The sequence below is a fragment of the Lissotriton helveticus genome, chromosome 5_1 (genome assembly GCF_964261635.1).
Source record: "Lissotriton helveticus chromosome 5_1, aLisHel1.1, whole genome shotgun sequence".
Lineage (NCBI taxonomy): Eukaryota > Metazoa > Chordata > Amphibia > Caudata > Salamandridae > Lissotriton > Lissotriton helveticus.
The window spans coordinates 2,044,572,874-2,044,598,882 of NC_136065.1; the positions used below are offsets into that span (position 1 = coordinate 2,044,572,874).

Below are 26,009 nucleotides of genomic sequence, written 5' to 3' on the forward strand. Positions count from 1 at the left end.
CCTGTTACCAACACAGATTTCTAGACCAATATCCTAAAAATAGCACAAAGCCAATTTTTAAAATCGCTCAATATTTAGCAACCTGCACAAATCAATATTTACTTTAACAGTCTGGAACAATTTTGCTCAGTTATGCGTGATCTATCCCAATCTGGCAACACTGACTGTGTTAGATGCATGGCCAGGCTGCAAACAACATGGCCGCCTAAAGGCTAAGCTATGTGACCCAATAGGAAAATACTCCAATTTAAAAGTGAGGCACAAGGGGCCAAAGTGTACAACATAAAGGAGCAGTGTAGAGTTGGAGGGCCCAAGGAGTGCACTACAGACTAGCCTCTAACTGTGGTAGACTTCCTGGCAGCTGACCGAGGTCCTATGATAACTTATGATAACGGCCGCACAGATTTACCAGCCAAAATGGTAGTAGTGTGGAGGGCGTGGTTAGCGTGCCTTGAAGAGGGGATTCCATGTTTGGAGACAGCATTCTGGTAAACCAAAGGGCCGTGCTGAGGAGCATCAGAGCGACTAGCAGTCCACACTTCGCCGTTTCTCTACTGGGTGCAGCCTGGGAGTGGTTCTGCTGCCCCAGAGGAGTGGGCTCCTGAGTAAGGTTCAGGCCGGTCTTGTCTAGCAGCCTCAGCTCTGACTCTATGTGTGGGAGCTAGAGGTGGGGGCTGAAGAGGAGCTGAAAAGTGGAGGGAGTTGGGTGGGATGAGACCTCGGGAGGAGGCAACCTCAGCTCAGACTTGAAGGATTAGGGCTGGTTAATGGGGACTTTCTGAAGTGAGAGGCGACACCTTTGATGCGCTGTGTGTTGGAGATGGGCGCTGTTGCATTGGGGATCTACTGCTTGAAAAAGCTGCTGCTTGGCTGGGACTTCTCGTGCCTCCCAGGTGACATGGAGTGAGACTGACTTCAAGACTGCTGGCCTTATGATATTGCCTCAACGGGGGCCCTTCCCCTGATGCTCGAGAGTGTGGAGAGACGCATGTGACACACTTGTTGTTTGCCACATACGCTGATGCAGGTGCTCCAGCCTAAATGAGCCTGGGTGTGCCCACCTTCCAGCACTTGCAAGTGATCTGTATCTGGTGGAGAGTAGCCGACGCTGCCTAGTCTCCGAGCGTTTATCAACTCCATGTCGCCTACCAGACTATGGGGTAAGCAAAAGACCCCAAGCTGCCATCTAGACCAGGAGTACTGGTAAGCTGTCTGACAGGGACACAGTGACAAGCAATATGGACAATCTACAAACAAGCGATACGAGATCCAACTCTGACATGCAAATCTTCCTCCAAAGTATGCAACAGAACCTAGCGTCCATAGACCAGAAAATAGACACAGTAAGTAGGAGTATGGATAATATGGTGATAAGAAAAAACAAGCAAGAGAGCTGCATAGCTGAAGCCGAACAATAGATCTCAGATGTGGAGGACACCCAAAAAAAATCTAAGGAAACCATGCTAAGAATGGGCGAAGTGCTCTCCCTTATCAAGGCCAAAAACGAAGACTTGGAATCCTGGTCAAGACAAAACAATATTAGGATTGTGGAAATCCCGGAGTCATCTGACACTAGTAAAAAAAATGGAAACATTTGTTGAAGATATGCTCACTACACATTTTTGGGCCAGACAGCTTCTTCAAACCGTTTATAGTAGAGAGGGCACAACATTCACTGGTGGCCAAACCTTCTGGAACTCCAACCAGACCCATCTTAGCTCGGATCCTAAATTCCATGGACAGGAATAAAGTGCTGCATGTTGCCAGAAAGAAGGGGGATCTGCAGTACCGCGGCTGCAGGAGATCTCTGTACCTGGATTTCCCCCTGGTGGCGCAGGAGGCTCAGAAGATGTTTGTTGCGGTCAAGAAATTCATCCAACAAAAGATTCCCCTATACCATGCTCCTCCGTGCAAGATTGTGGATTACACACCATGCCAAGTAGATTATCTTCAATGACCCGCAACAGGCAATGCCGTTTTTGAAAAATGAATGACCTCTAACACTGCCACAGAACACTTAAGCAACAACACTCAATCGTAACAGTCAGACAACAATATGGATGACCTGCAAATGTCTCGTTGAGCGATGATTCAAACTTCAAAAGAAAGCAACTGGTGTTAGAACATGATGCAGAAAACTGGCACTAAACGTCTACCGTATGGCAGGAGCAAGAAAATGACCGGCCTGCAGATGACAGAGGTAACGTTCTAGTTTCATCCTCTTGAGACTGCAATAAGCATGTTGGTGACCTCCCCTCTCAGGCAAGCCCATTCCTATAACTGATTCACAACAAATTTGGCCTCTCCTCAGAAGGTACATTCTGTGGCAGTTAAGTTAGATGTTGATGAGACCTTAAATGTGATGATTGAGACACATGAGTTTGTAAGTGATGTGAGGTATATGGGGTGGGAGATGTAGCTTTTCACCAGCAAGGTTTAAGGGGCTGGTGTGGAAGGAGGGGGCACTGTTATTTCATGTTACAGAGATAGAAGCACAGAGTCCACAACTGAGAAAGCCCTCGGTGAAAATACAGAACTCAAAACATTGATGCCCAGGCACATATTCTTCACACTCGCTCATCTAAATGGCTTCTGCATCACCTAACCGTTAAAGAAATCACCCTACTGACCTGCAACGTGGATGAACTGACTAGCCCTAACAAAGGGAGGCAAATAGCAGCATAGAGGCAGAGACACTCTGCCTGCAGGAGACACACAGCATCTCCCACAACGATAGTAAATTCCTCACTCGTTGGGCTGGGCAAATGCCAGAGAGGTAGCTATCCTAATTAGACAGATAATCTTATTTAGGCTCCTTGGGTCAGTTGCTGACCCCAGCAGTTTATACATCATTATCAAGGCTCCCTGTTTCCCGTTTTTATAGATTTTTACAGATAAATACAGACAGAAAACCATTTACTTTTGTCTGTATTTATGTTTAAATGTGGATAAAAACAGAAATTTGATTCTTTTTTTAGAGATTCTATATGCTGTCAGTCATGACTGCCAGATTAATACCTGTGTGGAATGGCGGGTAAAGGGTTTAAAAAAAAAGGAATTGTAGTAAAGAGGCTCGAACAGCAGTAAATATGCACAGCATTAATGCTAAAATGTTCATGATGTATATAAGTGCATTGATCGGTGGGTGTTCCTATCAATGGACCCTATCAGGCAGTTTCAACATAGATGCACATTTATTGGTTACATAAATATGGAAATATACAAGGTTTGAACTTCATTTATTCACAAAACTAAAAAATAAATATGCAGAAATGCAGACGGAAACGTAAAATAATTAAATACCATAAAACCAGGAACCCTAATTATTGTTCAGGGAGTGCTGTAGTGAGCCCATGTCACCATGGTTAACACCAATAGCTCAAATATAGATGGGGCCGTAATTTTAACGAGGTATGGGGTAAAATACAGGAGCTAGCCCAACATACATAATCTGGGGAGGAGAATTTAATGTGACATAAGTAACGAACATGGACGGATTACAGTCCGAAATGTGGGGATTTCCCTTGGCTGCCAGAGCATTGAAAGATATCATGAGGGACAGTGACCTTCTAGATGTTGGCAGAGTCAGGCATATGAACCTCAGGGAGGCCGCATACTACTACCTAGGTCTAGGCTGGACTATTGGGTAATCACTAGGGACAAGAGTTCCTGGCATTCACATCTGGAACACCTGGCATTAACACTCACAGGTCACTCCTTGGTATTATTTAGACTAGCACTCCCAGGTACATAAAAGGGATATAGGCTGTGACGTATATACCCACACACCCTCCTGGACACCATGTTTAGAGAGGAAATACATTCTGAAATACAGACTTTAAAATGAAGCAAGGGTCGGTTAAGGAACAACTCTCACTTTGGAAGGCATTGAAAGTGGTGCTTAGAGGTTGGAGCATAGCCAAACAGCACAGGGTTTTTCGGGTGCTCCGGCAGCGCCTGACATCCCTAGAACAAGTTATTAAAGAGCTGGCATCGGAACTCCTCACATGCGATGACAACACGAAAAGGGCTAAAATTAAGGGGAAAACGTCTGAGTATTATTAGATGCGATATCGCATGGTCAACTACTTGGGGAAATACTTGAGACATATGAAGATAGGGAGCGACCTGGGATAACCCCAGGGGATATATTTGAAAAAAAACTTTTGGTGGCAAATGACATAGCCTCGATTGTAAATTACTTCGGGGAAGTTGCATACAATACAGATGGTGTCATCAAGAGTACCTACGATATTATGAGCAGCTCTAGTCCTCTCAGCAGGTCCATAACCCCAATGATATACATAACTATCTGGAAGGCACATCAATTGCTTGGCTGCCACTCCCGATAACGAGGGATGAAATTAAAGAGGCAATCTGCAGCTTGCCCATTCGGAAAGCTCCGTGCTCTGATGGCATTCCACCCAAGCTGTATAAGAGCTATGTATATATGCTGGCCCCTTGACTGTTAGATGTGTATGCAGAAATGCTAAACTAGGGATGTCTCCCTCCAGCGATTAGAGAAGTCATACTCCTAACGGTCCTGAAGCCAGCCAGAGCCGGGGATGGATGTGAATCCCATCATCCATTGTCCCTGATTAATTGTGATGCTAAAATACTGGCCAGAGTACCGGCGGATCAGATAAAATCACTTTAAACACAGCCGATTTAACCTAATTTGGCAGGATTTATTCCTGGTCTTCAACTACTCGCAACCTACACACACTGTTAATGGTCTTGCATCAGACGGCACCAAAGCATTTGCCTAGCTGGAGTGCAGTTACTTGTTCATGATTTTATCCTGCATGGGGATTCCTTAATCATTACTAGTCACTATACAATAGTTGTACACCATGCTGGTGTCTACCCCAATAGTAATACCCTGCGGAACCTGGCAGGGATATCCCCTATTGCTGCTGCTATGTGCCCTAGCACCACTGGCATTTAAATTATGGCAGCACAATGTGCAGTTTGCAAGAGATCCCTTTGCTGATCCCTCTTTACACAGACAATATTACGCTTTACCTCAGACACCCACAAGTTAGTCTTAGTGATATCCTCCAGGAACATATAGCAAAGTAGCAATATTATGTGTTGTGGCTGGGAGGCCTTACCATGTAATATTAACACAGTACCCAAAAGTGGACCTCTGATTCGCACTAGTATGCCTTCTCTCAGTCCTGGTAGAGTGGCAAAGATCAGACCGGCTTACTTGGAGGAACATGTGTTTAGCATGTTTACTATGCCAACATGGATGATACGAAATTGACACAACTTGAAAGAAATCGGACAACAATTAATAATTTATTTTTATATAACTTTCGACACCATAACAAAATCCATATCTTGTATAACAGGAGTTATCGATTTTAAAGTGTTCAATAAATCTGTACTTTGCAGAGCTGTCAAACTTCACCATTGCGGACAGTGAGGAAAATCTCAGGTGACACTTGGTTACTTGCTGGGTGAGTTCAATGGAACCCACTTGCAGTTAAGGTGTTGCGGGTCCACAGACCAAGCCTCGACAGTCAGAACAATTTTACCTTGCCCATAGAGTACAGATGTAGAGGTGACTTGGTTGTCCTTGGTGCTGAATTAGAGCCGCAGGAGCTGTCAAATATCAGTACTTGACAAAACTATACTTGCAGGTTGGGTTCAGAGGAGCTCCTTGGAGGAAAAGCTTGGAGGGGCCCCTAAGGCAAGAATCATCAGATAGAACATCTACCTAGCTTGGACGTCTCTGAGGTGCGCCTGGCTATCTGTGGTGCTGAACAGAACTGTGGGTACTGGCTTTACCAGGCGTGCCAATGAGGCTGTCTTTGTGATGCAAGAACTCTACAACTTTGCCACTGGAGTGGAGGGGGGATAATGCAAAAGGTTCCCTCGTTGTGGGGTGCCAAGTGAAGTAGTTTGTAGTCAACTAGACCACCATCAAGACAGAGCCCGATGATCGGTCCTTCCATGGATCATGGAAGTGCAGTTTGTGCCTAATCAGCCCCTGAGGTGACCACATCCGGGGGGAGGTGTCTGTTACCAAACTACCCAGAACCCACTATTTTTAGGCCTTTTCAGGATGGCACGGGCTATCTGCAGCTGTACCCTAGAGGTGTGGCTAGCCTTTTGGGGGTGTACGCCTCGTGAATACCTAATTTCCCGCCTGCTCACAAACATGAGTGCCTTTGTCTCCATTGGGAGACAAGTCACTTATCATGGCTTTTGAGGCTCTCTGCTTCTGATATCTCGTTCACTAGCCATCCTGGGAGGTCTGAGATGTGGCAGTCTTTCTGCCCAGACCTTTGTCTCCGCCATCTGGGAGCCACCGCACTATTCAGCAGGAGGGTAGACTTCTGTCTGGGCGGCAACTGACTTGGAAATCCCGCCCAGGCACAGGGAGACTTCTGGCAACTTGGGGCAATCTCTAAGAATGCCACCCAGGTACATGCCAGCTCATACTCAACACAAGAATCATTTTGGGGATGAGAAAGCACAGTGTTTGATACAACTAAATTTGGTGGTACCATCATGGAGCTGGCTATCTTGGTTTTGTCTGGTAGCCAGTCTACGTTAGCCTCTGGACCACTGTTCACTTACAGTACACATGAATGGCAAGGTAACTAGAGCAGAGGTCTTCAAACTTTTTGATGCGGAGACCCCCTTGTCAAACATTTGTAGGCGTAAGGACCCCGTTCTGACAAAACTTTCTAAAACCTGGTACTACTAATCATCGACAACCATAAAGCCCCCAATTCCCACAGCAAATAATTTTTACGGTGGGAAAATATTAAACCGTGCAAAGGTTAGTGACTGTGGCGGTGTAGTCAAAGAAGTAGCTAAAAACAAAGGACCACGTTTATGAGGAATTGGCAGAGGGTAGCGCCGCAAGTGTTCTTGCAGCGCTGCCCTATGTCAATGTGAAAGGGCAGGAATGCACCATATACAGTGCATTCTTATCCTTTTCCCTTGCGTTGGCACACAAATTGCTGCCTAGCACCATCATAGGCAGGGTTGTTTCTGTACAGGATGGGGCACCTTTCTTAACAAAAACAATCCCGAGAGATGTTTTCCTTTTTCTATGTGGGCTGCAAAATGCAGCGAACATGGAAAGAGGAAAAACAAGGAGAAAAGAAAACATTTCTCCTCATTAAGACTCCACTGGAGAGGAGTCCATTTTTGGAGCTGCCCCAGGTTTAAATGATTTTGTAAATATGGGGCAGGATCAAAATCCATGGGTATTGTGTGGGAACCCCACGCAAAGCCCATGGAACACCTCCTTAACACAGAATAAGGCAACACAGTGGCTTGCTCTTCTTTGTCTTACTCCATGTCTATGAGGCCATGCAGGGTGACTTTGTACCGCATCATAGGTATGGTTGAGACTCTTGCGCCACCGGAGCGTCTAAAAAAGTGATGCTCTGACGATGCAAGCCTCTCATAAATAAGCACCAAAATATTCTGTAGGTTTTTTAGGTCTTTCACCATCAGCTATCTACAAATAAAATAATGGGCAGCGTGAATGAAAAATTAATCAAACAGTTGTTACTCATTGGGAAGGCACTGCAGTTCATTATGAAACTTCTATTAGTTAATGCACTGCAGAGGTCTGTGTGTAACCAGAGAGCCACAGAATTAAATCTTGATTGGTGCAGTGGATAATAGTGATGTATTGTATTGTATTGTAATTGCATTTATATAGCGCTTACTACCCCTGACGAGGCGTCAAAGCGCTTTTTCGGCAGGTAGCACGCTACTCCGGGACTCATAGAGGATTAGTGTTGAATTAGTATAGTGAAACATTCAAGTACATTTTAAGTGGTGGATAGGTTAGTCATTTATTTGGATTTGAAATGATAGCAGAAGGATAGAGTAGGACAAAGGTTTGTATTTATTTATCGCTCGCTTGTTGACACACGCTATTCAGGGAGCCTATAAAGGATTAGTGGTGAATTAATATGGTGAAATATGAGGTAATTTCAGTGGTGGATATTAGTCTGTTACTTTGAGTGAGAAGGATAGCGGATGGATAAAAGGGGAAGAAAGATTTGCATTCATATAGCACTTGTTACCCCTGATGGGTGTTGAAGCGCTTTTCTGGCGAGTAGCATGCCACTCCGGAACCCATAAAGGATTAGTGTTGAAAATTAGTATAGTATAAATATGAAGTAATTTGAGTAGTAGATTTGTTATTCAGTTATTTGGGCAGTATATTAGTATTAGTATTAGTATAGTTGAATATGGAATATGGAATATGGAATTTGAGAAGTGAACATGTTAGTCTGTTAATTTTGATTGAAAAAGGATAGTGGAGGCATAAAAGAGTGAAGGATTTGTTTTGAGAAATAGGCTAGTGCATTGGAAATGCTAAATTAGAAGAAAGTGATACATATATAGATCCATAAGTACATTGAAAGTATATAGATACATAAAGGAAGTAAGTATATTTAGATTAAATATATTGATAGAGGCACAGGATGAGAAATAGGGTAGTGCATTGGATATGCTTTTTCAGGAGAAAAGTAACAGACACACAGATCCAAGTACATGGAAGGTACATAGATGTACAATGGAAGTATGTACATGTAGACCAAAGATGATTTTTATTTATTGATGAATTGTTTTACATGTTTTATAAAGTAATACACAAAGATAGGTACATATCTATACTGAAAACAAATGCTTATATACAGAGGGATATGCTGTAAATTTCTATTTCCGTATGGTGCTTATGTGGGGAAGAGGTGGGATTTTAAGGCGAGATGCTCCTTTAGAGCGTAGGTTCCTTTGTTGAATGTGTTTGGTGATTTTATTCCTGATGAAGAGTGGTCCTATTCCATGTATTGCTTTGTGGTTAATACAAAGCAGCTTGAACGTGGTTCTTCTGGCAACCGGTAACCAATGCAGGGCTTTCAAGGCAGGGGAGATGTGGTCTCATGGTTTGATATGCAAGAGTAGTCTGGTAGCCGAGTTCTGAATCCGTTGTAGTCTTTTCATGGTCGTTAAAGGTTATCCGTGGTAGAGGTTATTGGCGTAATCGAGTTTGGATAGAACAAGGGAGACGGTAGCTTGGACCTTGTGTGGAAATCCCAAATGAGGGAAAATTAGTCGCAGCGTTTTTATAGTAGCAAAGCTTGATCTTGCTAGTTTATTCACTTGGACATTCATCGACCGCTTGGAGTCCATGGTCATTCCGAGGTTTCTTACTTCCTTCGATACTTTAGGCAGTGATCCCAGTTCATCAGGCCATGCGGCAAGCGGGTTGTAATTTTTCCAATCACCACACGTGAGTATTTCAGTTTTTGAAGCATTCAATTTGAGATGGCTCCAAGTCATCCACTGATCCACGGCTCTGAGACAGCTGAAAATTGGTGATTTTCCAGTGTCTTTGGGGCATTCCAGTTGAAGGAGTATTTGCGTGTCATCTGCATAGTTGTATCACGTGAGGTGAAATATGTAGATGTTGAAAAGTATGGGCGAGATGATAGAACCTTGAGGGACCCCTGCTTTTGTGGAGTACGGTTTGGACGAGAAAGGTGGGGTGTGGATGACATTAGTTCTGTTTCGAAGGTAGGACCCGATCCAGTCTAGAGCAGTTCCCTCTAAGCCGGCTTCATAAAGTCTTTGTTTCAGAGTATCATGGTCAACCGTGTCAAAGGCAGCTGAGAGGTCCAAGAGGAGTAGCGCAGCAACCCCGTTGCGGTCAACTGTATTCTTTAGGTCATCCCAGATGGCAAGGAGGGCAGATTCAGTCAGTGCCTCTTCCCGGACGGAATCCTGTTTGGAAATCTGAAAGTATGTCATTCTCTTCAATGAATTGTGACATCTGGGCGAACGCAGCTCTTTCTATCAGTTTTCCCAGGAAAGGTCCATTTATAATGGGTCTGTAGTTGGGGTTCAGCGGGTCTAAGTTTGTTTTCTTCAGTAAAGGGCGTATGTATGACTTTTTTAGTTATTCTGGAAATATTCCAGTAGTTATGGAATCGTTGATGATTCTTCTTACTGGAATGCCAGCAGAGGTTGTTAAAATAATTGTCTTGAAAGTTTGTGGCGGACAGGGGTCAGAAGGGCTGCCGGCAGGCCTGCTTGCTTTGACCAGGTCCATAAATTCATCGTGTGAGATGTGTTGGAAGGAACGGAGAGGCTTGATTAGAGCATTCTTGGATAGTTGTTTTGTACAAGGGTTAGTGCTGGTGCTTTGTTTCTGTTGTAAGTACGAGTCCAACGTGTCTGCTTTGTCCGTGTAATGATTTGCCAGTTTCTCTGTGAAATCTTGAGTAACAGGATGAGTTCCTTCTAGGCAATTTGGTTTTCGAAAATCATTGAGTATTTTATAGAATTCTTTATTTGCACATTTAGCGTTTTGAATTCTGTCTGAATAGTTCCTTTTCTTAGCTTTTTTGATAGCCGCTCTTTCAGTCTGCTGGCCCCACAGATGTGGAATTCGCTCCCACTTCTACTTCGGGGAGCTACTACTCTTCTGGATTTTAGGAGAGGTCTTAAAACTTGGTTGTTTACCCAGTAGGCCTCCCTAGCAGTCCCTCTTTGTCTCTGTGTGTGCTGTGCTTTCTTTTTAACTGTGTTGTGTTATTTCGAATTAGTTCCCCTTACCCAAAGCGCCGGGACACTCTTTTTGAGTATCCGTTGCGCTATATAAAAGTATAAATAACATAACATAACATAACATAACATATAATCTGTTAATTTTTTTGTAGGTGAAGTTTGTTTTGTTTGGAGTTTGTTTTGAGCCAGGTACGTTGCAGCTTTCTAATTTGTTGTTCTATGTCTTTTATTTCTATGTTTCTCCAAGGCGCTTTTTTTCTTTTGTTCTGTTGTGTGGTTTTGAGTGGTATCAGGATGTCAAAAGCTTCCTGCAGCCACTCATAGAGATTCTGAACAGAATTTATGGTTTCCAGATTTATACTGGATGTTAGTTGTGTTTCCAAGTGTTCCAAATTGAGTTTGTTCCATGGCCGATAGGTGGATGGATGTAAGGTAGTTTTAGGTGAGTCGCTTAGTGTTGTTTTATGTTGGAAAGCAAGCAAGTGGTGGTCTGACCATGTGACTGGAATTATAGTTTGAAAGGTAACTAGTTCAGTATTAGCAAAAATGACATCTAGGATATGTCCAGCGATGTGTGTCGGATTGGGGACAATCTAATGCAGGTTCAATGCGTCTAGGCTGGTGATTATTGTTTTTGGATGGGTCATATTGGTTTTATCAAACCAAATGTTAAGGTCACCCAGAACGCATAGGTTGGAGTGTATTGTTATCAGGTTTGAAACTGTGTCTAGAAGTGCGTCTGGGAATGTTGCCTTGCTAGGTGGAGGTCTGTAAAGGAGCAGGAAGTTACAGGTTTTACTATAAAATGGTTCTTCCAAAATATAGATTTTAGTAATACGAGAGCGTATGTAATGCAATAATTTTGTTACATGATGGTCCCTTCAACACCTCTTATGGGGTACTGAGGGCTATGTAAATGCAGTTAAAATTAAAAGCAAGCACTTCCCAGCACAATTGTTAACTCTTTGCACTTCCACTCAAAGATTTGTTGTTTTATCATCACACACCCTGGAGTTATTTGATCAATTAAAGCCAGAACTGCTCATCCTTTACTCTTTCAGATTAACTGATTTACATTTCATTCTGGTAAGCAGCTGATAAAGATTTAAATTAGCTTTCCCGGGACGTCTGTCTTTTTCCAAAAGGAAACAAACCTTTTGGATTGCAGGGGAATGTGCGACCCCCTTCCCAAGACTCCATGCCCCCCTGGTGGTCGCACCCCACAGATCGAAGACCTCTGCTGTAGAGGTCTCTGTTTGTACAAATATGTCTGCACCATTAATATAATGCACCATTCCTTCTGGTCTTTAGAAGACCTACCTTAGCAGTTTCTTACGTATATTCAGGCAGTGATTACCCTGTTACACATGATGTGTGCAGGGTTGCTCTCGAGCCGGGGTTGCATTTCAAAAGCGGCAGATTCTTTGAAGCCTCTGTCTTTGGTATGCTGAGGTGGCAAACTGGACTGTACCAGTCAGCCAGCACACTAGTGGACTTGTAGGTTTCAGGTAGTACCTCTAAGGTACCCTGTGGTTGCATGTATTAATAAATCAATCACTGGAATCAGTGTGGGTTTATTAATATGAGGTGTTTGATACCAAACATCTTTGGTTTCAGTGAAGCCATCCTGTAGCTGGGGAACTGGTAATGACCAGTGCCCTGTACGTACACGTAAGATGCCTTCTCATCTACATACAATGTCTACGAATCGACTTAATCACCACAGAGGCATATCTGCTCTGACAGCTATGTCCACACAGGTAATATAATGCACCCTGCCTTAGGGCTGTAAGGCCTGCTGTGAGGATGACATACATATATTGCATGAAGTGTCTGCAGGCATGGCACACATGAGGTGTGCCATGTCATGTTTTCACTTTCATCATGTTGTTAATCCTGCAATAGCAGTGTGGTGAGGGGTCCCTTAGGGTGGCACAAACATGCTGCAGACTCTCTTTGATACCCATGCCCCAAGTACCAGGGATACCATCTACTACAGACTTACAGGAGTGTTAAAAATATTGCCAATTGGGAAACATTTGCACAGTTTTAGGGAAAGAGATCTGGCATTGGGAACCTGGTTAGCAGGAATCCAGTGTACTTCTGTCAAAACTGCATCACATACCAGGCAAAAAGTGGGTGTCACTATGTCAAAAAGGGGTGCTTTCCTACAGAGGATAAATGTTGGTTTCAGGTTTGAGCCCCCTCCCACAAACAGTGGCTGATGAATCTAGTGTACTGCAATGAACAACTGGAGATGTATGCTGAACCTTTGCAGGAATCTGCCCGCCTGAAGTATACATCGGTGCCCTTTCAGACATTCCTAGCCAGAGCTGCACACATTCCCACTTCATAAACTCTCAGGAAGTACCCCATGGGTAAACAGTTATGTAGAGGAGAGGGATTCTGTTTGGGTATGTGGGGGACGGGATCCCAGACCTTTGGCATATATGTTATTGTTATTGTTATTGTTGTTATTGTTAGTGTGGGTTTGTATAGCGCCAACTCACCGGCAGGTCTCAGGGCGCTTTTGACCACAAAACATAGCAGCCTAATCAACGACAGGGGAAAGAGTGGAAGCTAAGCTGGGCTCAGCACTGCTCTGAACAGGATAATACAGTACTGTTATGACTTGTCTTCAATCTCATGTTGGAAGAGAATAAAGAATTATTTTTCTTAAGTAACAGTGTGTTATTAAGGTACTTTCTTTTATTAAAACACGCTCAGTAGGCTGGACGATACTTCCTGCTGTATGTTGGTTGATTTTTGAGTTCAGAGTTTTTGCCTTTCCTACGTACCTCCCTGAGAAGCACTTGTTATCCTCAGATTCAAGTGCTGAAAAGGTTGTACTATCCCAGTTTGCAGAGCCAGACTAGGCGAGACCCCAGTACACCAGTGGCAAACTACCTCAACCACCACGGTGGGGGGCCCGTAGCCCCTGTCTGCCCTGTGCCCCTCTTCCCCCTGGCCCCCTCGTCCCAGCAGCAGGACCGGACATCATGCATTTAGTTTGTTAATCTTTGGTTAACATGTATTTTATAACCATTTCATTTCCATTTAATCTCAGGCCTAGGTTCTACCCATTAATTAGGTGAAGTCAAGTGTAGTTATAATTTTCTTTGATTAATATGTATTGATTTTGATAAATGTGTGTGTTCCCACTAGCTGACACGTGTCGCTGGCATCTGAAGCTTCTCTGATTCTTGGTCACTGTGTACATTATTATAAAATAGATATAATTTTCACTCTTAAAATCATCCATTCACCATGCATGATGATTGTGTGATTGGTGGGAGCGTCTTGCTGTAGATAATGATCTTATATTGTGTGAAATAGTATTGTCCCGTGTTACAGCCCTTTCTGGCTGTTCTGTGAAAATCTGTTACTTGAAACATGTTGCAAACCCTTGTTTTGATAATCACTGTCACGAAATCATAATTAATGACTGCTTAAGTTTAATTGTAAATTAAAATAACAATAAGACATTGTTACTAACAGTGGGTCTCTCTGTTTTTCCAAAGGCGATGGGAGCGTTGCTGATGGATTTTCCAGAACGTGCCGGGTTGGGCGGATGTGCCCTAAATGGCTTGCTGACATAGATGTGTGTTGATACGCACTGCCTTAAGTTGTGGAAACATGAGGGTATACAAGTGGACCTTGAAAGGACAAGAAATCAAAAACTACATTTTGAAAAAAAAATACCCATATCAATAGCAGAACCATTGATTGTTCTTACAGTGTGGGATTGCTCTTGACCCCGAGGATAAATTGCGTTCCAACTTTATAGACTTTTTATTCCATAATGGAAATAAAGGATGTAAACTCTCCAGTGGCCAACAAAGTAGGTAGTGCGGCTACTAGCATGTGGGCCTGCCCTGATGGCAGTCTGGTTAAGACCATCTTGGAATGTGGAACGGGTGTGGAGAAGCCCAGCCTGGGCTCCCGCTGCCGACTAATGGTGGAAGTGGAGCCTGACAGGGAAACAGCAGTGGGACAGCCCTTCTGCTTTCCCTTGAATGAGTGGGTAGAGGTTGTTCTGGGTGAAGGAGACACACCCTGGGATGCTGCTGTTGACAAGTGTCTCGAAACCATGCTGGAGAGGGAGGTATGTAGAGTGCGAGTTGCGCCATGCTGTTCCCCTTTGGGCTCCCTGCTGGAACTTTCTTTCATCTTGCGCTTGGCAACCTTTAGTCTCGGCCGGGACTCCTGGGAGATGGACTTTGAGGAGAAATGGGCTTTGGCCTTGCACGATAAGGGACTAGGAACAGTCAACTTTCAAGCCAACAACCTCTTTGGGGCCATGCGGCGCTATGGCCGAGCTCTGAGACTGCTGCTGTCCATTGCCTGCTGTGAGGTGCCACTGGCAACAGCAGAGGAGTATGGCCGGACCAAGGTAGCGCTGCACACCAACCTGGCAGCCTGCCAGATCCGGCTTCACCAATTCGAGAACGCTGCCCAGAACTGTACAAAGGCATTGGAGCAGGAGCCAGGCAGTGTGAAGGCACTCTACCGCCGCGGAACTGCCTATGGGTCCCTCAATGAGTTTGAGAGAGCTCGGGCAGACCTGCGAGAGGTGCTGCGGCTGGAGCCAGGAAACCGTGCAGCTCAGAAGGAGCTGAAGAGGCTCGCGGACCGAGCACGGGAGCAGGAGAACAAGATGGCCCACGCTATGCACAAGCTGTTCCTTTGAAAACTGTCTTTGGAAGTTATTTCATACATACGGGTATTTAGATTTTGTTGACTATCAAAAAGGTGTGGAGAGCCTAAACTAATGATTATTCTAGGGGCTTTAAATGATATTGAGGAAGAGCTACGTCTTTATTTCACCCTTGTTTGCACCAGTCCAGCTCTGTAGAATTATATGGGTGTGGAGACTCATCTGCATTCCTGACCTATCTTCAACAGAAGTCATAAAGTAAATGTGTGTGTGTTTGGGGAGGGGGTTGGTTTTCTGTGTCAGCGTGTTGAACAGCAGAGTCACCTATGACCCCACGCCATTTCTCGGTAGACTAAAACCCCACCTCCCCTGAGCGCCTGTGCTGTTTCCACACAGGTCTTTAAATCATTGTTTTTTAATGTAAAATCATATTAAAATGCAAGTATTTATTCTCCGTGGCAGTGACTATCTGGTGCAAGTGATGTTAAATTATAAGAGAATATTATATTGTCAGGTATAAAATAAAGTTAATGTGCAATTATCTCTTCAACAGAAGCTAATCTGTTGGTTACTAGATTGGAGTCTAGATTCTAAATCTTAGTACTTGGTGCCTGTGAATGAATACCACTTTGCCTCTGTTGGTTAATAAATGAAGTCTACGTTTGTCAACACCCTTCTGGGAATGGAGAGAGTGAGGGTTGTGTTTATGGCGGGGCAAGGAGGAAGAATGTGTTCTCTTTTTTTACCCTTAATATATTTGTTTTCTATATAGCACTTAGGACCTGATACTATTTAAATTGGGTGTTGATGCTAAGAAGACTTCATTGTGCAATTGGTGGTAGATAAAGTGGCCTCTTTGAAACTTAATGCGAGCAAGCAATCCGGAAAAGAGAAAACGGCTGCCCTCCGGTCTAGCTAATGAGAAAACTGTTAGAAAGTAGCTAGGACAGAGGGGGCATCACTCCTTTAACCCAAGTAAAGGCGCTTTAGACAATTGCAGAAGAGTTGGCCCTCAGAAGATGTGGCCATGAAGATGGCAGGGGCGCTGGTCTGATGGCTGACTACTTTAGTCTCCAGCCCCAATCTGGTCGATCGGCTCAGTTGGTCCCTAATGGTAACTGTTCGGATATTTCCATTGAAAATGTGCTGATGGCATCACTCGAGCTTTCATAAGTAGGTGGATAATATGGAGTTGAAGGTGTCCTCATGAAAGAGCAGACTATAAGCCCTGGCAGCAAGACTTTCATGTGGGGAGCGGCTCAACTCTAAGACTCAAGAGATGAGGTATCTTTTAGGAGTCGGAGAGTTGATGCTAGAAGCAAGAGGGTCCCTGCGGTCTTCAGATTGGAGTTACAATGGGGAAATTGCAGAGTTTGCCATCGGAAGATGTGGCCAGAAAGTGGGCAGGGGACCGTGGTCTGATGGCTGACTACTTTAGTCTCAAGCCCCAATCTGGTGGAGAGATGCATTTGGTCACTAATGGTAACTGCTTAGATATTTCCATTGGGAAAAGGCGCTGATGGTTTCACCCAAACCTACATAAGTAGATGGATAGAATGGAGTTGAAGGTGACCATAGAAAAGAGCAGACTAGAAGCCTTGGCAGCAGGGGTTTTGTGTGCTAGAAAATAATAAGTTGGGGCTTGGAGACTTCCACTGTCATTCTTAAGTGAGTTAAGGATTCACTTGCCACTTTTCAACTGTGTGACATATTCTCAATTACTATTGTTGAATACAAGCTTAAGAGATTGGAGAATGCTAAAAGGGCGGCAAACATTTGTCTACTAGGCTGGCGAAGTGACGACAGTGACTCTGGTTTGGAAGAGTACATTGAGGCTGTTCTTGCAGACCGCTCCAAGGCCATATCCACGAGGGGGCCAGGCGATTGGCATGAGAGGAAAATAAAGCGAGACATTGCTGGGTCTTTTTTTCCCTACCATTTCTGTTTCTTCCCTTTTATTCGTATTTATATATCAGTTCTCTGATGGTCCTGATTCTTAGGTGATGTAATCTGTTCTAAGTTCCAGTGAGTTTTATCATGGAACGTTCATTGTAGACCGTTTCCGCCTGCGATGAGATACTGCTCTATTTACTTCCAGCAAAGGCGCGTAATTTCATAGTCACACTTCTTTTCAAACTTACAATCAAATTGTGCTGCAAGTGGAAATCAAATTCTGGGGTGGGCCACGAAATGCAGGAATGGGCTGCAGAAGAATCAGACGCACTTTTTCTAGATGTGTGTCAAGCAACACTCACCAGGAGAAAAAAATCACAGAATCTCAGAAAGGACTTACAAAATTGGGGTGCCCAAGATAACATGGTCTACCCTGCACGCTTGAGAGTGGTCATGGGTGAGAAGACCTCATTACTTAGAGGCAACTTGCTTATTTCTAAGGTCTATTAGGCAAAGCATATGTTCACCTCAAATGATGTTTGCTTTGCCCTTCCTTTAGTCTTCCTTGTGGAGTGACCACAGTTGTATTGTCTGAACTCTTATATTGTCTTTGACTGCTTGAGCTACTGTTCTCTAGTCTGCCCTTACCTTTCAGAAGGAGATGTTTATATTCCATGACGTTGCAGGCCTTTTGTCATAACCAACAAATTCACTACCCTCCTTTTGTTTACCTTCTTGGTCTTGTATCTCCGAACCTGGCTTTGGAATGTTGATTGCTGTGAATATGATTTGTTTGAGATTGTTTTCATATGCTATTTCTTACTTGCAAATAATCATGACTACAAGCTTGGATTTACATGATTCTATATTTCATCAAATTGCCAATGAACTGCTTTGGTCAAATGAAGCAGTTATAAACTAAATATCCAGACAGGACTGTTGCTTCTATGAATACTAGCTCTTAATTTACCACAAACTATGACAATAAAAATTAATATATCCATTAAAATTAAAAGTTGCAAGCAGTTATCCGAGGCTTAGGTGTTCTCGCCTATCTACCAATCTCTGCCCAATCCACCACAGGAGTATACTTCAAACGCCCCTCAGGAACTCGGTGGCAGCACTTAGAGACTTGCAGGGTGTCAGGCAGAGGCCAACAGCAAGGACCAGTCCAGCTTTATTTCCCATCGGACAGCTGGGTCCTTTCAGGAAAATGGCTCTTGTATCCCTGTAGCTTGAACAGGTTGGCAGCCTTACAAATATTAGAATCCACTTCTTTGTCCTGAGTGCAAGAGAGAGAGCTTGCCCAGTCCTTAAGGGCTCCTCTCAAGTCACAGACCCCAGGACCAGTCTTCTTCTGATCTTCTATAGGTCCAGGTAGTGTTCTGAAGTGGGTGCCTGGTGGTGCCACATTTATCCCTGCCATTAGCTAGTGATTGGAAATTACTCCTAGGAATTCCCTAACAAATAGAGTAAAAGTTCAGAGACCAACCCTACCCACTTGGACATTTTTAAGATGGTGAAATTGTTCAACCACACGAAACCTGGGCTGTGAAGGTTGAGGGTGTGAGGGGCGAATACTATAGTAATCTTTGTGTCCTCCCACACTAAAATCCAGTTCGAGGGATCCACTGTACCCACAATAAATCCAGAGAGAAAAGTCTAGTAGGACAAAAGCGAAGTCTTTCAGCAATCATACAGTGGATCAACAAGAACTGTATTGTCATCCTGCTCTTACCATTTTCAAGTGGGCCCCAAGTGTTGTGTGCAGGGCCTCCAGAGTTATTTGACAGTGGAGGACGAAATTATGTGGCATATTTCACTAAATTATGTGGCAAGAATAGGCGAATTATGCAGCGTAGTGTGACACGTTTTGTGATAGATTTACTTTAATATTTTGTCATTTATACTCATGCTTATACTAGTGGGCAAAGGTTTTACCTCACTAGGGCCGGTTTAACACCCACATACATTAATAAGCAACAGAAAGGTGCCCAGTAAACCTTTGCAAAGATTCTTTCACTTCAGAACAATAGATATAGCTGCATTTTAGTAACTTTTGATCCATTGAATAACAGAAGATGGGTTATGTGGCAAATGATGCACATCTCTAACTATGCGGAAAAATATTGCAGCCACAAAATTGCATAGTTTCTGTGGGATTGGTTGTATGTAATCCTAGAGACAAAATTCTGATAGAAAAAAGCTGACCGTGGATATACAAGAATTGTCTTGGCATCCTGTTATCTCCCCTTTCAAGTGTGCCCCAAGTGTTATATGTTAGCCCAGAACACCTGTCAAACAGAATTTGACACTTTGGTGTAAAAAATGATGCCCACTGTAGGAGAGTAGGGTCTGCTATCCTATGGTCACCCCAAATTTTTGCTTTTTGCTTCACTGGTTTTCGACTACTGAGGCTGTGGGCCTGCTGATCAGACCCCCAGCCTGCTGTTCTCTCACTAAATTAATGACACATGTGCTATAGGCACATACCAATTGGAAATGGACTCCTTGTCAGCCCCTGTAGAATGCACTATAGGTGCACAGGGCACAGGAGCCACTAAGGCCTACCAGGGGCTGCAGCATATCTTTTGCCACCCCTGGCTGGTTCTTAAATTGACACAACTGGCTGATCACTCAGCTGGGGTAAGGTGGTGTACACACCCCTTGCTTAGATATAGTATACCTATGTCTAAACCTATATCTGGACACATGTGAACCTGTGAGCCACTCCTATAGTCAGGCCTCACCAATCCTGGAGGCTGGGTGCATGGTTTTATGTGAGATGGAGCTCTAGCATGAGCTGAGCCTGTCTGCAGCCGTCGGGAACAAATCCCTAAGCTGTTTCAGGATAATGCCATACCATATACTATTAAGTGCCTTATAATCCTCGCGGTTATTTAGCAACTTTGGTTTGGCTTTATCAAAACATGTCGTGTAAGGTGTCATACGCTTTGGAATACCATCCCCTCGCCAGTTCTGGGGATGGCATTCCACCCCTCTAGAGGGGTAAGACATGTTACTTCACTTTAATGCGGTTGATTTCTCCAAAGGCCTTAAGATCCACAAAATGGATGCCTCTGCCACAGACAAATGTCTGGACCCCTGGAGCTGACCGAAACTCAGTCAAGGGGGTCCTGGACAAAGGGTTTCCTGTCACAGGAGGGTGTCACCGCCCTCCAGACAGGAGATAGTGTATTGTAGCAGGGAGGTTTGAAAGAAACCAGACACTGCCTGGGGCGCACAAGGCTGCCCCTTGCATAATCCGGCCAAACCGGTTCTGGGGCACTCCAGCCCTCGTGCCAGGGCGGCCTGGATCAAAGGAAGGGGGTGTATCCACCCACTTCCTGGGTCCCACCCATAGGAGGGGACCTAGCAGGTAATCACGCCCACCAGATTCGAATAAGAGTGGGAGCAGTGCCAATGCACATCAGATTTCCTGGAAGAAACATTTGAAACGATATTCTGGACCCTTCGCCCTCCATCTCAACGTGGAAGCCCGAAGAATCTCCCTTGTGGTCAAGGAGTGACCACCCTGCAGCAGCAGGCACCATCCAGCCCTCGACGACTACTTAGTTGCAGTTCCCGCCGGAACTCGAGCGACTGAGATCGACGAGATCAAGCCTGCCCAGCTTCTAACAGCCCGATCCACAGTCCCTGCAAAGCTGAGACCCGTGGAGGCGACCGGAAGCGTGGGGCACGCCATCTTGAAGTGACCACGAGACGCTGACCGTGCAGCCCACGAGTGACCCTCGAAGCTGTACACCGGGGTTTGAGAAGCCCCCACCCTGAGCTACTCCTGAGCCGAAGTTCAGCCCTCCACACTCGACGAGTGCTGCGTGGGGCCCTTTGGCACGATTTGGCTCAACGCGTTGGCCCGGTCACTTGCCAGCTGGCTTGTGGTCCCTGTGCCGACGAACTACCTAAGAAGACTTGTGATTCTGGTTGCTCCAGATCCACACCAGCTCCCCTGAAAAGGAGCCCCGACTCTGACCTTCCTGGTCCGAGTGAGAAGCAATCTTCCGATCCTGCGTGGATTGCTCTTACCAAGGCTTGTTTGCTCCAAACTTGAAGCCGACTGCACCGACGGTGAGAGCCTGCGTGGGACAGATCGTGACCTGCTCCTGGACGTCGCAGATGCCCCAGAGCCCACGTGACAGCGGAGAGAAGCTCCTCGACGACCACCTGATTGCGCCCGACATTGCCTGGTTCCGTCCTGGTTCCACCCTGGTCACTGCTGAGTGACCCAGACTCTGTCCCCTCTGCTTTCAGGTACTCTACAACTTGAGTCCACCCTTGGACTCCACCGGACACTTCATCTTTAACCCGCCTGCAGCCCTTTCAGCTCCAAGCACCAAGAGCCTGCGTGTCAAAACCCGACGCCACTTCGACCCTGTGCACCCACTTCCTGTGGGTGAGGTAACTTTGCTCCGCCGGTGTTCCCACACTGGTGCACACCTCTAGGGTCTGTGTGTTAAGTTTTGTTCCTCTAGGTTCAGCGGAAGTGTCCTTAAACTTTAACTCTTTGACTTTTACGCACCATTGGCTAACATTGGTGCATGCGTGCGCTTTCCGCACATCTCCCGAATCCCGAGGGCCATTCCCGACTTCAACATTGCTTGTCCTGACTGCTCCCAGCGATTCCCTAGGCCCTAGGCCTAACCACTGCTCGAGTGGCATCTCTTATACCACTTGTTTAGTATATGGTTTGAGTGGCCACCCGCCCTCATCCATAACTGTGCAACTTGTATGTTTAAACAGTGCTTTTTGATTTAACGCTTGTGCCCCTTTATTCATAAAGAATACTGGGGATTGTTTTTAGTAATAAACACATATATTTTTATAATATATACTTGTGTGGTGTCCTTTCATTTGGTATTACAGGATTGTATGTGGTAAAACAGCTCGCTTAACACGACCTCTTAAGTTAAGCCTTTAGGCTGCTTAGTCCATGCTACCCCTAGGATAGCTTGTCTAATAAGGTTGACTTACAACCAGACACCATAAGGGATTGTTTGGTCAGGTAGTAGGTGGTTCCAGAATTGGAAACATCCCCTACCAGGCCAACTTCTCACATTGGTGAGCAGCGGTGCGGATTTGAGCTTGCTGCTGTTTTACCATTGCAATCTTTATATCAAATTGAAAGATCACATCAAGTACCTCTAGGTACATATAAAATCAAAAGCTTAGCATATTAAGTTCTACTGAACTTAGTAGTTGTTAGGTTGAAGGGAGTAGCACACCCCTGACTACAACTCACTAGCAAGGTCCAGTAGGAAAACACTTAGTGTAGGTAAGTGCACCACTTACACCTCACTAGTAACCATGTCTGACACAGGAAAGGCCTCAGGGTCTAGTCCTGTGACAGTTGACCCTACCCAGGCAACTTTTGGATATGACAAACTAACCCGCAGAGACTTGATTGCCTTGTGCAAAGCAAGAGGGTTAAAAAGGGGCAGAAGCCCCACCTGCCTAATCCTGGTAGAAATCCTAGAACAGGATGACTTAGAGAAGGCAAAAGCAGCTTCCCTAGATACAGGAACTGGAGGGAACCCCCCTGCAGTTGATCCCCCTGAAGAGGAGGATGATGATGACTTGGATGAGGACTCAGAGGTTGAGGACTTAGAAGTACAGGATCAGGGCAGCCAGGTTCCAGTTGGTAGGCTTAGCCAGGCCAACTTGGACCTACTGGGGAATGGAGAGGGCCAGCACCTCCCCAGAACCCAACATGTTATTCTCCCAGGCAACAGAAGAGTGAGATCCCCCTCAGGGGACTCTCATATTTCTAGTGCCTCCAGAGAATCACAGAGAGGCATGAATGCTTCTCAAAAGCTAGAGCATAGGGCCAGAATGAGGGCTGTCAAACTCCAGATAGAGAGGGAGGAGGTAGCCTTGGCTCAAGCTAGACTTGCCTTGGCAAGAGAGCAGAAATTAAGTGGCTTAGATGTCACTGGTGGCAGCAATTTTCCAAGAGAAAAAGACAGGGCCTATGATAATAGAAACCTGACCAAAATTGTGCCCCCCTTTAAAGAAGGGGATGACATCCACAAATGGATGACTGCTCTTGAGAGAGCCTGCATGGTACAGCAGGTTCCTGAGAATCAGTGGGCTGCAATTTTGTGGTACTCCTTTTCTGAGAAAGGGAGGGACAGGCTCCTCACAGTTAGACCTGAGGATGCCAAAAACTACTCTGTTTTGAAGAGTGCTCTCATTGAAGGGTATGGCCTAACCACTGAGCAATACAGGTTGTTGTTCAGAGACACCCAGAAAGCACAGACTCAAGACTGGACTGATTTTGTGGAGTGTGCCACTAAGGCTTTGGAGGGTTGGTTGCAGGGAAGTAAAGTTTCAGACTATACAGGATTGTACAATCTTATGATGAGAGAACAGATCCTTAATAACTGTACAAACCAGCTGTTGCATCAATACCTTATTGACTCTGATCTGACCTCTCCCCAAGAATTGGGAAAGAAGGCAGACAAATGGGTCAGAACAAGGATTAAGCAGAAACCCCAGAACCAAGGTGGTGACCAGAAGAAAACAGACCAGAAGGGTGGTAATCAGAATCAGAAAGATAAAGAAAAAGACCAGAAGTCTTCAGGCCCCCAAACTAATAGTAAGGAGGGTGGTTCCCAAAATGGTAACAAGAAAAAGAAGAACAAAGGTCCAAAGACACCTTGGTGTAATACCTGCAAATCAGTTTCACACTGGGGCAGTGAGTGCACCAAGGCAAATCCAGTTCCCACCACTACAGCTCCTAAAGCAACTGCAACCCCAAGTACAGTAAGCAGTGGTGGAACACAGTCCAAGGGTGTAGCTGGGTTGACCCTGGGTATTGAAGTAGGATCTGGCCTAGTCAGAGTCCCTACACAGGCAGTTCTCCTGTATGATGTGGACATTGAGTTGCCCACTGCAGTAAGCCCCACTAACCTGGGCAAATACAGGCAGACTCCCTTAATAAATGAGAAACTGGCTCAAGCTTACAGGGACACATGTGCTAGTGTCACCATGGTGACCCCTGGCTTTGTGGACCCTGGACAGATTGTACTAGGAGAGAGCTACCTAGTAACCAATGCAAGCAACTCCACTACCTCCCATAGTGTGACAGTTGTGAACTTCTCCTGGGGAGGGGTTGATGGCCTAAAGAAAGTTGTGGTGAGTGCAGACCTACCAGTAGACTGTCTGTTAGGCAATGACCTTGAAAGCTCAGCATGGTCAGAAGTGGAGTACAGGACTCATGCAGAAATGCTAGGGATTTCAGAGCATGTCCTTGCCATGACAAGGGCTCAGGCTAAGAAGTGCCTTCCTGAACCAGTGGTGGATCTTGAGACAATAGACCAGCCACAACCCAAGAGAAGGAGCAAGAGAGGAAAGGCCTCGCCTTCCACCTTGCCCCAGGTTGAGGATCAGGTTTCAGAGGAAACTGATTCTGCAGTCCAAGAGGAGACTGTCTCTGAGGAGCTTGAACCTGACCAGGTTGAGTTTCTGGGGACAGGGGGACCCTCAAGGGCAGACCTGAGGCAGGCTCAATTAGATTGCCCTTCCCTTGAACCCCTCAGACAGCAGGCTGCTGCTGAGGCTGCTGGGGATGCCCAAGGTACCCATACTGTGTATTGGGATGAGGGACTCCTTTACTCCGAGGCTAGAGCCCCCAAGCCTGGCATGACCAGGAGGTTGGTGATACCTCTGCAGTTTAGGGGATTCCTCCTTACCTTGGCCCATGATATTCCCCTTGCAGGACACTTAGGCCAGAACAAGACGTGGGACAGGCTTGTTCCACACTTTCACTGGCCTCACATGTCAGAGGATGTCAAGGAGTTTTGTCGCTCCTGTGTCACTTGCCAAGCCAGTGGTAAGTCAGGTGGCACAACAAAGGCCCCCCTAATACCACTACCTGTGGTGGGGGTCCCCTTTGAGAGAGTTGGAATTGATATTGTGGGTCCAATGGACCCCCAAACAGCATCTGGGAACAGATTCATACTGGTGGTAGTGGATCATGCCACCAGGTACCCAGAGGCTATTCCCCTAAGGACCACCACAGCACCTGTGGTGGCAAAGGCCCTCATTGCAGTTTTCTCAAGGGTGGGCTTTCCTAAGGAGGTACTATCAGATAGAGGGACGAATTTTATGTCCAGCTATCTAAAAGCAATGTGGAAGGAATGTGGAGTAAACTATAAGTTTACCACCCCATATCATCCACAATGCAATGGGCTTGTGGAGAGATTTAACAAGACCCTAAAAGGCATGATAAAAGGATTACCAGAGAAGCTCAGGCGGAAATGGGACATTCTTTTACCCTGCCTGCTCTTTGCTTACAGAGAGGTCCCACAGAAGGGGGTTGGCTACAGCCCTTTTGAACTTTTGTTTGGCCACCCTGTGAGAGGTCCATTGTGTTTGGTGAAGGAAGGATGGGAGTTACCTCTCAAAAAGCCCAAACTAGACATAGTGGACTATGTACTTGGTCTCCGCTCCAGGATGGCTGAGTACATGGAAAGAGCATCCAAAAACCTGGAGGCCAGCCAAGAATTGCAGAAAGCTTGGCATGACCAAAAGGCTGTGCTGGTAGAGTTCCAACCAGGACAGAAGGTATGGGTACTGGAGCCAGTGGCTCCAGCAGCACTCCAAGACAAATGGAGTGGACCCTATCCTATTATTGAGAAGAAAGGGGAAGTCACCTACTTGGTAGACTTTGGAACACCCAGGAGCCCTCACAGGGTAATCCATGTGAACCGCTTGAAAGCATTTGTGGACAGGGAGGACATGAGCTTGCTCATGGCCACAGATGGGGAACAGGAGGAAGAGAGTGACCCTCTCCCAGACCTGCTTTCTCAGAACCCTGATGATGGTTCAGTTGATGGAGTAGCCTTGGCAGGCAGCCTCACTGACCAACAACAGAGGGACTGCA

The 26,009-nt window shown here is 45.4% G+C and overlaps 1 protein-coding gene across 1 annotated transcript in view; it reads left to right on the plus strand.

Annotated features, from left to right (window-relative positions):
* FKBPL (FKBP prolyl isomerase like) overlaps positions 1–15,766 on the plus strand; it is a 56,482-nt gene extending 40,716 nt beyond the window's left edge. The window contains exon 2 of the mRNA XM_078645881.1: positions 14,076–15,766. Within this exon, the coding sequence (XP_078502007.1) occupies positions 14,357–15,244 (888 nt within the window). The 5' untranslated portion in view covers positions 14,076–14,356 and the 3' untranslated portion in view covers positions 15,245–15,766. The remainder of the gene's footprint in view (positions 1–14,075) is intronic.
* The last annotated feature ends 10,243 nt before the right edge of the window (positions 15,767–26,009 follow it).